We start from the raw sequence: 14,331 nt of genomic DNA on the forward strand, positions 1-14,331 counted from the left end.
GCTTTAAAAATTCGCATACAAACATTATTAGTATATTTTCATTCCATAAATCATTTAATTTGGAGTACCATCGTTTTTAATTTTGTACAAATTAGACAAAGAAGAAAAGAAAGGAGAGAGACTTTACAAAGAATAGGTAAGTTATTTTATGAAAGAAAAAAAACTTAATTAAAGAAAATTATTTTCCTGTATTTCGAAAAAGAAATCAACACGTCATCTACCATTTAACTCATTAGCTGAAGTTTTTCTATAAATAATATAGTGTAATACCTCTATTATAGTGAGCTAACAGACGGATTGATTATTAATATATTAAGGATTCCTTGCACCAAACGACCAACGATAAAATGTTTTCCAAAAAAAACGTACCTACCTCTTGTACCGGTGAAAACAATAACAAAAAAAAACCTAAGTAAATAGTAAGTAGTATTGATTTTAACTAGGAAACATAATGTAAATATACAAACATGGAAAAATTGAGCAACATAATTTTGACGACTTAATATAAAACAACAGAGAATGATCTTTTGTCTTAGAATATTCACGTACGGTTGCAAGTTCATCTCGATGTCGTTCGTCCCTCTAATTGGATTGTGATAGAGCCAGGGCTGCCACTAAGTAGTAAAAGTGAATAACTAGTGGAACACTTTTTTATGCTCTTATTTTTTCCCACTGCCTATTGAAATTTATATCAGACTCCAATCAGACGATTGTGGAAATTGCTTAAAACATGTTTAATGTCATTGTTCAGTAGCTGTAAATTATTATTTCGTTTTTATATGCGCTAGCAACGTATATGTTTGAAGTCGGTGCCAAGCTAAATAGATTTAATACTGCATCTTTCTTTCTTATTTAAATAATGTTATTTGTGATGCATGATATTTATGATGAATGATTTCTTATCTAAATAATGTTATTTGTGATGCATGATATTTGTGATGAATGATTTCTTATCTAAATAATGTCATTTGTGATGCATGATATTTGTGATGAATGATTTCTTATCTAAATAATGTTATTTGTGATACATGCCTCCTTAAGCATCACTACAAAAGTCATGCATAAGGATTAAGGACCTGTATGACTGTGATGTAAAGCCACATCTATATCTTCCTTTTTGAAGTCGATTTTACATTTAATAGGTAATCTGAATTCTTGGTTGACCAAGTTTGCTTGGTCGTTCCGATGCTGCGAAAATTTTAAAAATCTAATGGAAGTTAAAATGAATACGTCCTCATTGCACTTGATGCTTAATGATCCACTTTGAAAAGCCACTTTTAAATCTTCCTTTTTGAAGTCAGTTTTACTATTTTTTTGTTATAAAAATGTAAAAAGTTCTGATTGAAGTCGGTGCAACCCTGTTGCGGTTGGCAGCGGACGCATCAGCTCGGCGCGGCGGCGCGTTGCTCCCGCGCCCGCTCGGTTCTAGGTCACGGGCTTGTACCACTCCGCTCTTACGCCATGTTTACAAACTCGACGCGCTTCCTATCATAATACAGCTTTTTGGTGTCGAATGCACTCCTTACACATATTTTATTTTATTTTAGTTTTAGTTTATTATTCAAATAAGTTACACAGCGTAACAGTAACAACTATGGCACTGTGAAACTAAAAACAAACAAGAAGGGCTTAAGCGCCTCCTTTTTAGAAGGAACTTAAGTCATTTTTGCGAATAATCGTTATTTTGAACAAAACAAAACAGAAATGAGTTTATATGTAATATTCAAACGCGCTCACACGATTTCAAGACATTTGGTAACTCTTTGCAGCGGCAGTGAGTGAAATACGTAATTTGAATTTTTTTCTTATAAGTCCGACTTACGCTTTACTGTAGATTTCTAATAGTTTTCCTGTAATCTATAGATTGAAAACTATCTCGTGTACTTTTTTGAAAATTTTACGCTTAGTAGTTTCGGAGATAAGGGGGAGGCGGGAATGGTAATTTTTTGCCTATTTTCTTAAATTACTTGAAAATTACTTTACTAAAATTTATTAAAAAAAATATTTTTGAAATACTTATAAAAAGCTCTTTCATTTGATATGTAACACAATATAGTTCTAGAACTTTGATTTTAAATTTTCACTTTTACCCCCAAAAAGTGGCACCTGTAATTGAATTTTCTTAATTTAAATTACATGTCCGTCTTTGGGTCACAGGTTTACATATGTGTGCCAAATTTAAAGTTAACCGGTTCGATAGTTTCGGAGAAAATTGCTATGACAGGCGGACAGACAGACACACGAGTGATCCTATAAGAGTTCCGTTTTTTCTTTGTGAGGTTCGGAACCCTAAAAAACGTGTACGAACAATATATATATATATATATATATATACATATATATATATATATTCCTATAGTATCAATAGTTTCATATTTAATAGCCGAAAATATTTACGATACAAGTGCGTAAAAAAGGAAGTTGGAAACGAGTGGCGATAAATTAAACCACGACCGAAGGGAGTGTTTTAAATCGACACGAGTTACGAATTTCCCTTTCGCACGTGTATCGTACGACGTTTTTCAGTACAGGGGGCCGATTTTTGAATCTCACTTTCACTAAAATACCGGTTGAAAACGGTGAATTGCCTATTATTTTCAGTGACAATTTTCTGAATTCGAACGCCGTGAGACTCAAAAATCGGCCCCCAGATGAGCCTCCGAAGTTTCGACCTGGCATATAATGAACCACTTCTCGCACTAGTGCGTAAAAAAAACACCATCTGTACTGAAATAGTACATTACGATACAAGTGCGTAAAAAAGGAAGTTCGAAACGAGTGGCGATAAATTAAAACACGACCGAAGGGAGTGTTTTAAATCGACACGAGTTACGAATTTCCTTTTCGCACGTGTATCGTACGACGTTTTTCAGTACAGATGGCACTCCGAAGTTTCGACCTGGCATATAATGAACCACTTCTCGCACTAGTGCGTAAAAAAACACCATCTGTACTGAAAAAAAATTTAAGCGGGTTACTCACGTGTTAAGTCGATATAGCGTTCGACATGTTTCGATCCATTTTCACATGTAAAGGCGGGGTCGCTCTTGAGAAAGATCCTCGAAAATGGATCGAAACATGTCGAACGCTATATCGACTTAACACGCGAGTAACCCGCTTAAAATATTTTTAAATAGGTACCACATTTTTAACCGACTTCAAGATACAAGAGAAGGGTCTTAATTCGGTTGAATGTCTTTCATGATATGTAAGTAAATATGTTTTTTGAAGTCCTTCGTCATTTTTTTTTTACTATTTTCTTTTTCTAGTTTGTTCCAATTTTGTCCAAATCTTTTACTATTGAAAGAAGCTGAGGAAACTCTTTAAATCTTATAGATAAATATAGGTGTAACGTTTCAAAGTCTGGATCTCTACCCACCATAGGTAAGAACAAAATCATAAAAATAGCACTGTAGAGGTACTTACTTTTTATGCCAATGACCTTCGTGGATCAATAAACTATAATAGTGCTCTACCTTTGGAACGTACCGTATTCGCTTATTCATGTCATGTAGTAGTTTTCAAATAACACCTAGGTCACTTTTATACGCCAAGGTAGATATGAATATCAATAATATAATAGAGTAACATAAATATCATAATTAAAATGTAATAAATCATATAAGTACCTAAACATAATATACAACTACCTATTGAATACAAACATGTAAACAGAAGCTGTATTTTGTTCGTCACCAGTCGGTGATTGCTACTGCACTGCTACTCAACACTAGATGGCGCTATTTACCTACGAGCGAACATAAAACAGTTTACATGTCTAGCAACAGATGCCACCATCGTCATACCTTACATACATATTTGTGTTGATGTTAGTACCTACATATAGTACATATGTATATACCTTAATTCGTTTCTTGTTTTAATACTTAATTATAGGAACACAACTGTAGATTACTTTGATGAATGAACGCTGATGAACATTATGTATCTTAATACATAAACATAATACCTAGGTACTTATATTGACAAAATAAAATATTTATTGTTTTTTGTTGATCCTTTCTTGACTCGAATCGACACATCAAAATTCAAGATTATACATACAACATAGCAGCACAACATGTTTGCTATTACATATATACCGTTGGTATATATATACCTCCTACCTCCTCCTACCTTGAATATTTATATTTACTTATTTAATATTTCTAATGTGAAAATTAAATGATAACAATAAACTTACTTGCTATTTATACAGAATGCACGTGGCCTACTCACAAATTGTGCATTTAGCATACAGATATGGTGATTACATGTAAAACGTATAATATCATCCTAATCCAATACTAAGTATTCCTACAAGATCATCACAACAGAAGGCACGGTGACTCTATTTCTTACTACCTACTAGTTTGCTCTGTGTGTAGGCCTTAGAAAACGCGTGTAAAACACTTAAAAAGCACCATAAATGCTATTGGCGTTGAAGTCCTTTATGGCAATGTCTGAATTTTGAGGTTTCCATAGAATCAGGCCCCGTAGCCGAATGGCATTTCTACGAAAACGAAACGCCGCGAAAGGTAGTCTGGCTCTGTCGCACCAATACGCAAGAGCTATATAGATATCTACGAGAGTTTCGTTTCGTGAGCGTAGGCGAATGGCACAAACGCTCACGAAACGCTCACGAAACGAAGCGCTAGTACATATCAATCCCTATCGCTCTTGCCTATTGGCGCGACAGAGCCGGACTACGTTTCGTTTTCGTTTGGCGTCGGAGAAATGCCATTCGGCTACGGCTACGCACCCTGCTCACAATAATTCAAAAGAATCTATTGAAGATTGCGACCTGTAGAAGAGAACATCCGGACAAACAAAAATCAAATTGAGTTAAGTAAATCGAAGACCTACGCTGTCGATGTAGTAAGCAGACGTCAGAAAAAGATAGAATATCAAACAGCAATAGAAGCATCACAAGCGACGATAGTATAAGTACATGTTATGCTCTGTTCACCGAGTTGCACTCATAATGAATGAATGGAGTTATGTTTGGTCGCGGTCTTTGACTCCGCCATCGTAACTGGTGTAATTAGTGATTTGAAACGGTTACCTTTGATGTCCACTGTATTGCACTGTGCACACTGTCCGAAGACATCTACTTGTATGATTCTAAGTGGATTCTTCTTTTAGTAATAGATTTGTATAACTTATGACTCGAACCTTTATGGCTTTTGGCTTTTGAGTGTTGGTTGATTTGGACTGTCTTGAACGACATGTCATGAGTCATGATATGTTTCTTTTCTAAATAGATGTTCCACTTTTTCCCAATCTCAACACTTTAGTAACAACTGGTAAAAAAATATTAGTTAAATAATTATATATTTTTTTACGTGCAGCTAGGTACTTAAGAAACCAATGTAGCTTCAAATTTGGGTTTGTTTACTAATATTTGTAAGTACCTAAATCTCATATCTCTCATTATTTAGTATTTAAAGGAACGATATTATAATTATTAATTACTTTGGGTCGTCGTTCGGTAGTGTATGCATAATAACAATACCTAGTAATGGGTACTATATGTAGGCATGTTGTTATTACCGGAAGCCAATGTAGTGGTAATTTACTCGAGCACCAAATTATTTTTATCTCTATATATATATGGCCTTAGCGTCTATTTCAGACGATTTATGGTGCAATGTCTGAAAGACATCGCTTTTGATGACTAAAGAGACCTATGCGAGAGCGACACATTTTGCCACACATCTGACAAGGGAAGCTTCCAACCGATTGCGACGTTTCGCTATGGTGTCTTCTTTCCCTTTTGTCAGCAAGTGCCGCAAACCAGGTCTCATCGACGAACTTGCGAGTCTTGCGACCATCTCCAACGCACTTAAGCTTCTCCCAGTTTATCTCGATTTTAAAGGCTGCCATGTCCCTCTTAGCGCAGTCTTTGAAGCGAAGCAATTTCCCAACATCTCTTTTGGCATTTACTTCGCCTAGAAGAACACGGCGTGAAACGGGAGGGTAACACGCCTCTGTTTGAAACGCGATCTATAGCTGTGCGATTCAAACCCTTTTTGTCACCCTCCCAAGATCCTACGCAATATAGAAGGAGTTGACACGGCGTTCGACTTTGGCATAGTTCCAGGTCTCGCTCCTTATGACAATAACGGACCATCTATCTCTAGCGCATTTTTTTAACATGATAACCGAAACTCTATGATTCAAATTTTGTTCGGAATACCAAAATAGTTTGCTCCTTTGACTAACGGAGCGCGGTATGTACCTATATGGTTCGATTGATTAATTGAATAGAGATCGACCTTCAAATCTTCAAGAAAAGAGCGTACACCCATCTTAAAGGCCGGCAACGCACCTCCAACACCTCTGGTGTTTCGGGTGTCCATGGGCGGCGGTGATCGCTTACCATCAGGCGACCTGTCTGCTCGTTTGCCTCCTATCCCATAAAAAAAAAGATATTAGGATGAGCTGAGCACATTAATTTTAACCTAAATATTTCCAAAGTTATAGTTCTAGTAACGATCTTTATTAGTTTATTGTCCCAAATTACTTTAAAAAAATACCCTTCCTCTTGCGTATTGTCGACAAAATATCGTCACTACTTTTAAAAAATCTCGTATCTCACGCTGTTCCTCAAAATTAAAACGCAGTAAGTCTATATGCATTCCATACATACTTACTACAATTTTCTTTTCATTGACAGACGAAGATACAAGTTTTTTTAAAAGTAGTGACGATATTATTTGACCGAAACGACATGATAAGTTGTTCGAAAGATCGGCTCACTTTATATTATACGTCATATACGTCAACCATAACAGGGTGGCTAGCCGAATGGCACAATCGCTCACGAAACGCTCACGAAACGAAGCGCTAGTAGATATCTATCTCTATCGCGCTTGCGTATTGGCGCGACAGAGCCAGCGGCGTATCGCTTTCGTTTGGCGTCGGAGAAATGCCATTCGGCTACGGGGCCTGGTCAGGCGACGCGAAACGAAAACGAAACGCCACGAAAGGTAGTCTGGCTCTGTCGCGCCAATACGCAAGAGCGACAGAGACAGATATCTACGAGCATTTTGTTTCGTGAGCGTTTCGTCAACGTTTGTGCCATTCTACTACGTAACAAGGAACCAGATCATTAGCTATTAATTTCAAATCGTGATTTTTCCCTGACACGATTGAAGTATTTGGGTTTTTCTGATTATTAATTAGCACCTAACCATCTTCCTAATATCTACTCCACTTTACGTTTTAAATTTAAACTTCTACGAAATCATCATGACTAAGAATAATTTCGTCGTTCATCGTTGAAGTCCTATTTTAACATTTACATAGAGAATAATGTCAACACTCTGAAATTTTGGTAAATATCGTAATAGGTCGTATTCGTCTTCTAAGACGTCAAAACTTAACGAATCTAACCAATTTGTACTCAATATCCGGGCACTTGTTTTACAGAGTTGATAAAAAAAGCAAACACGTGGAAGCAAAAAGTGGGTAGCTACGGTCAACACCTACAGCCTCATATATCAATCGCTTACCGACTAGTCGTCACTGGCATTCCAATTTATCTGTAGTTTTCCAGTATCTAAGCAGTTGCTTGATAATGATAACAATCGATCGGTTTTTTACTGCTACTGCATACAAATCTCAACTCGTTCTCGTCTTTTGTACCCAGATTCAAAAATTGTTTTTGCCGATTCTTTCATGGATTTTTTTCCAAAATGCTGAAACTTTCTTAGGAATAAAGCAGCAACAATACACCAAAATAACATTATTAAAATTTCGTATTTAATCGCTACGCCTGTGACAGCTCCTAGAGTTTATGAATCATGTTGCCGTCTGATTCGGCTGAGGCCAGCACTCGCTCCGCTTCATAAGCAACGGTAACGACCACCTGTACGTACCACCTCGGCACATATACCAGCCGTCCGTCACGCACCGCGCTGCATTCGCGTCCTTCGTTGCTCGCCGACGGTCCGCCCTGCTAGCCGATTTGTGCACTCTTTGCGAAACTCCTATAGGTGGGAAAACAACATGGGAAAACGTGAGTAATCTTATTATTTATTGTTGTGCTAAATTATTAGCTGCAAATGCAATTTTAAAATTTGTGGGTAAGTAATTTATTCATTGTGTACCGGTCTACATGTTTTAATAGGTGCATCGATTTTTAATTTGTTTATTTGTCTATTAGTATTGAGGACTTTATTGGGATTTTTCCCAATTGAAGTTTTGTAACTACCCAGTCAGAATTAGGTGGGTACAGTCGGAAATGCTGATTTGCTGACTCAGCATTAAAAGTAGCGGATCAAACAACGTTTCAGAACTAAGTAATAGTTCGGTACCATTCTGTAACCGCAAAAAGAAACCGGCCAAGAGCGTGTCGGGCCACGCTCAGTGTAGGGTTCCGTAGTTTTCCGTATTTTTCTCAAAAACTACTGAACCTATCAAGTTCAAAACAATTTTCCTAGAAATTCTTTATGAAGTTCTACTTTTGTGATTTTTTTCATATTTTTTAAACATATGGTTCAAAAGTTAGAGGGCGACGCACTTTTTTTTCCTTTAGGAGCGATTATTTCCAAAAATATTAATATTATCAAAAAACGATCTTTGTAAACCCTTATTCATTTTTAAATACCTATCCAACAATATATCACACGTTGGGGTTGGAATGAAAAAAAATATCAGCCCCCACTTTACATGTAGGGGGGGTACCCTAATAAAACATTTTTTTCCATTTTTTATTTTTGCACTTTGTTGGCGTGATTGATATACATATTGGTACCAAATTTCAGCTTTCTAGTGGTAACGGTTACTGAGATTATCCGCGGACGGACGGACGGACGGACGGACAGACAGACATGGCGAAACTATAAGGGTTCCTAGTTGACTACGGAACCCTAAAAAGAGGTGTGTGCCTATACATAGAAAATAAAATAGAAAATAATAATTGAACTCTTATATATCTTACCGCGAACTGTACAAATTCACCTATCTTATTTAGAAAAGTTAATTATTACCGGTCTATGTCAGATACTCTTGGTGCGTGGTTTGGTTTTCATACACTTCTATTGATTCTGACTGTACTTAAATTATTCATATACGTATCGGAAATGGTGCATTCAATGGGACTATTCCTACTTACATATAATTATAATCCGTTTGTATTAAAGTATTTTTAATGTACGTAGGTACAATAGACAACTTAATAAACCTTTGAATGGTACCTACCTAAGAAACTTATAACTTCCTACATATTCATTATTGAGATGAGATATAAATAAATCATTAAAAAAACTGTTGAAATATATGCTTAATTTAAATAGGTACTAAATCATCCGATCTCGGCACCTAAATATCAATTTAGTAGGGTAATCGTTTTATATACTACGGCACGCTAAGATAAGGCAAGGCGAATGACCGCAATATCTACAACTATGAAACTAATCGTATGACTCATTACTTCATTAACATTTCCAATAGGTAAGGAATCATGCATTGTTAAACTTATCCTTTGACTTGCAATTATTATTAATGTGGGTATCATCATAATATACCTATTATTAATCCAACAACAGTGTCTAGAACTTAAAAAGTATACAAGTTATGAGTAACAAAGTATTAAACTGTATACATACTTATTTAACTATCTAGTGCACTTAATAAGTAACAGGTAGGTAAAAGCTCCCTCCCTACACCACACATAGACAGTAGATTGCGTTTCATTATTTTGTTATTTTTATTAATACTTTTTAAGTTAATATAGGTACAACATCTAATCTGACGTAGTTTAGGTAATACGTAAGTTCCTCCAGCGTCAAACTTAAGGATGAGATAAGCTCTTCTAAATTTCCATACAACCGATTAAAAAGAAGGTAACATACTACCCACATAAGAAAAACATTAGCCCATAAGGTAAAACAGGTTTTATGACGCACGACGCTTCATACCAAACAACGTAATTCCCAAACACTAAATAGTTATTTTTAGAACAGGTTGCATTAGTCTAAGAATAGCCTTAGGTTGTTGACCAGGTCTTAAAATAACCCCGGCGTGACTGGCTTTCAAATAAGGCAGTTAATCATGGAAAATTTATAAAGTAGATCGACCTACTTACATAGCTCGTTATCTCTCTATAAAAAATGATAAACAATTTGTAAATATTAAAGACTAGCCCACGACTTCGTTCGCGAGGATTTACCTCCCTAAAAGAAATTATTTGCCTATTTCGGTGCATGAATGTAGAATAGTTTTTGTTATATATTTACAATAAAATTTAATCCCAGTACAAACTTTCATACCACTGATTTTATATTACACTAAACTATCTTTTCACGAAGTTTCAAGAGCCTATCTTCTATCTATCTTGAAATAAATCGTTAACCCGAGGGTTAACCCTCCATTTTATATGGAATTTGACAGATGACAGCCCACTAACCCTGAGTTAAGTGGTTGGTGCAAGTGGGCCTTAGGGGTGGAGTTTTTCAAAATCGCTTTACGCGACTAACGTCCTAACCCCTATAGACTAACCGGCCAATGTTATGTTACAGAAAATACATAATTTTAAATAAATCACATAAAACTAAAATAAAAAGGCGCCGTCTATCGAGGTGTTACGCTTTGCGCATTGATAGTCGAACCGCCTTAAAAGCTCGGTCCGCTCCGCTAACGCTACGCTATCAAAACGCCCTATGTTTGGCCGAGGCTTAAGTTTAACAAAGCGTATCTTTGTTCCAGTGTCCCAGCACATGTTAACGGATTTGGACAAGCTGCCAGCGGTGCAGCTTGGTGACTTCCTACTGCAGATAGAACTAGACGAACCGAGCGAATTCTTCAAGGAAATCGCGCGCAATGAGCTGCGGGAGGCATCAGAAGTCACCGAGCCCGCTATTGCCGAGCTCAGGAGACTGCTAGAAGGTAAGAAATTCAAACATACAATATGTCCTTGACACGTCAACTGTTGATGGACTTGGATCAACTGCTGATGATGCAGCTTGGTAACTTCCTGCTGCAAATAGGACTAAAAAACTAGATGAACCGAGCGAATTTTTCAAGAAGAGAATGTAAGAGATGGGAGCAAAAATACTTGTCTTATCCTTGTCTGTTGATGAACTTGGACAAGCTTCATCTTCAATATCACAGAGTTTGAGAACATATTACATAGACAATTCTGAATAGATTAGATTAGATCTTTAAAAAAGTAGGTATAATTAATGTCGCGTCAACATCAAATATTAGGAACATCTAAACCAATTACTGCATGGGTTCTGGGGTTACAGTTTTGAACCTCATATTGTCCATTGTACATATAAACTTTAGGTACTATTAACCCACGTACCTATTGTATAAAACCCGTTTTTTTGAAGTACTTATGTACATTATTGAGTGATAATTTTATCTAATCAGTATTTTAGAATAAACCCGATGCCCTTCTATTTCTGTCAATAATCATGTCACGAAACAAATAGACACTACACCGGGACCTGCTAGTAAGAGAACAACAATTTAATTAGCAAATATTTACTATATTTGTTCAATTATTTAAAAACCTCCGTGGAGTCATCCTATGCACGTATATTTGCTTTAACATTTTTTCTGTGTTTATAGTGATTAGCAAATAATTCATATTCTTAGGAAATCTTCCTAATGACGTAAACTGACATTTACAGCTACTATAGGATATTACCATCTCAATTCTAGTAGGCAATTTTTCATTAGCACATTTGTACCTACTGTGGGCAAATAATTTTGTACGCGGCTGCTGTGTGTTGATAAAAATATTATCCTTGGCCTCCAATCTGAATTTTTGGTTAATTGCCTAAGATAATACCAACCTAGGCATATTTCTCTGATGAATCACTACCTTCAAGTATTTCTGACTATATCGTCTATATCTTTAGATTTAAATAAATAGAAAAAGAAATAATAATAATAAAAAAAGCCTTTTAATTTTTATTTAAATAGAAATATATTAAAGATAAATAACAGCACAGACCCTAAATGAACTCAGATCAGAATTAAACAGTTCCGTTTAATTATTTTTTGGCCTACCTACAACAAGTCCCATATTTTAGTTTTTCCTCATTAGCCATGGAAATCCTGGCACTTTCTTTTGCGTTAGTCGGTATAATAAGAACTGTCAATCAAAATACAATGTTTGTTACACCGCTTAAACCTCTTAACCGATTTAGATAGCTTTTTTTGTAGCAACAACGCAACTTATTTTTATTCCGTTAGTTTTTCTTTTTTCACAACACGTTTTACCGCTTAAGTAGCTCTCTGACAATAGACTACGCCCACACAAAATTAAAAAAAAAACTACAATACAAAAGGTGTCCTGGAAGGTTGCCTGGAAGAGATCGCTCTTTAGCGATAAGGCCGCCTGTTGTTTACCTCTGTAATAAAATTTATTGTAATGTGTGTGTTCCTATGTACATTTCTGAGGTTGTGCAATAAAGTGGATTTGTATTGTATTGTGTCCTTTTTCATTTGCTATTCCTAATTTTATGTATGTGTTGTTACAGCGGACAAAGACTTGTACGTTCCATTGGAAAGTGACGCTTGGCTGGTCAGATTTCTGCGGCCGTGCAAGTTCTACCCTGAAAGTGCATATGAGCTGGTAAAATTCCTTTTTTTACTACTTAACGCCCTGATTTCTTATGCAATAAAGAATTGTAAGCCAAATTAAAAATCTATAAAATTATAACGGAAGTCTCATTCTCTTTTCACTTCAAAATTGACAAGGATTAAATAAGTAGATCGTGAAGTCATTTTAATGTGGACAAACCAAGTTTCATTTAAATTGTGTCATGTGGTTCCAAATATATATTTAAACGGTTTTTAGAAATGCATAATTATTGTAGTTTCGTGCGTTTCTTCACATTTTATAAATTAAAAAAATATATGTATCTTTCCAGATCAAACGTTACTACGCGTTTAAGGTGAAGCACGCGAAGCACTACGATGGTCTCATGCCGAGCAAAGAACAGAATATATTCAACCAGGACATCCTGGTGGTGCTACCCACGCGAGACCAGCTCGGAAGGCGGATTCTCGTCGTCGAGTTGGGCAGTAAGTGACATGGAGTAGATCTAATATGAGTAACATCATTTACCAACACAGCCAAGAGGTGTCACCCACACCCACACGCAACGAGCTGGGAAGTATTCTTGTCGCTGAGATGGGCAGGAAGTGACATTTAGTAGATCTATTAGTAGTAGTAGGTGCTGCCAGTGAGCAAAACATAATTTACCAACACATCCTAGTGGTGTTACCAACACGAGACCACATAGGTGTTCTTGTCGCTGATAGGCAGTAAGTGACATGTAGTACTTAGAACTATTTTCGCTGCCAAAGGGAATAATAATATATTTAACAGGTTATCCTGACGGTTGAGGTGTGAAGGTGTATTCTTGTCATCGAGTTCGGCAGTACCTGCCATGTAGTAAATCTACTGTTGTCACTGGATGCTGCTTAATACATCTTGAATATCTTGATGGTGCTGCCTAGACTGCCTACGTAACCTGGCCCCGTAGCCGAATAGCATTTCTGCGACGCGAAACGAAATCGAAATGCCGCAGAAAGGTAGTCTGGCTATAGCGATAGATAGCTATGAAAGAGATATTATCGTGAGCGTTTGTGCATTCGGCTACGCACACTGGACGTTTTCTTGTGTTGATTTGAGCGTAAAGCACACCTTTCGAACCAAATCACATCAAACCAAATCAGAGAACACCATAAATTGTCTTTGGTTTTATACCATTTACGCAAAGAATCTAACAGTACACAACATTTATTTATTTAAACATTATTACATAGTAAGAATTGTACAAAAGGCGAACTTCATTCCAAATAAATGATATTACCCATTTTACACGTATATGCTAACATACAAAGTCTGTTTCCTAAATAAACACGTCCTAAAGAAGTATCTTACAATGTAACAGTGGGTAATTTCTAATAAACACCGAGTGGGTAGAAACGAATAATTATAAGAACACTGTTATTATTTTTATTATTCGTACAGATTATCTACTGATCATAATGCTGTATCTATTTAGGTACTACCTATTCTTTGCTAGTAATGCTTAGGTATTATAGCGGCACTATTAATGTGTCTCCTCTGCGATACAATACTACAACCTGTAAACGTAATACAGGCGATTAATGAAACCGGGCATAGAATTCATTGGTGTTATCATTAATTGAGAGGTGTTTTTGAGTTACTCTTAATTTTGACCCCATAATTATTTTTTGAAAAATTTCCCTGCAGCAATGTACTACTGTAAACGTAGTGGCGATGATAATCAATGACAACTGTCAACGAGCGTTTAGCGCGAGTGTGTTTCCGTTACA

The 14,331-nt window shown here is 36.2% G+C and overlaps 1 protein-coding gene across 3 annotated transcripts in view; it reads left to right on the forward strand.

Annotated features, from left to right (window-relative positions):
• Window positions 1-14,331, forward strand: part of LOC125227402 (alpha-tocopherol transfer protein) — a 35,023-nt gene that overhangs the window by 15,702 nt on the left and 4,990 nt on the right. For 2 of the 3 annotated variants that reach the window (XM_048131712.1, XM_048131715.1), the window contains exons 2-4: window positions 10,714-10,893; window positions 12,501-12,595; window positions 12,894-13,047. In XM_048131712.1, the coding sequence (XP_047987669.1) occupies window positions 10,714-10,893; window positions 12,501-12,595; window positions 12,894-13,047 (429 nt within the window). Of the gene's footprint in view, window positions 1-7,868; window positions 8,024-10,713; window positions 10,894-12,500; window positions 12,596-12,893; window positions 13,048-14,331 lie in introns of those variants that run through there. The other variant, XM_048131714.1, reaches the window with a different exon arrangement.

The sequence above is a fragment of the Leguminivora glycinivorella genome, chromosome 6 (assembly GCF_023078275.1).
Source record: "Leguminivora glycinivorella isolate SPB_JAAS2020 chromosome 6, LegGlyc_1.1, whole genome shotgun sequence".
NCBI classification, from domain to species: Eukaryota; Metazoa; Arthropoda; class Insecta; order Lepidoptera; family Tortricidae; genus Leguminivora; species Leguminivora glycinivorella.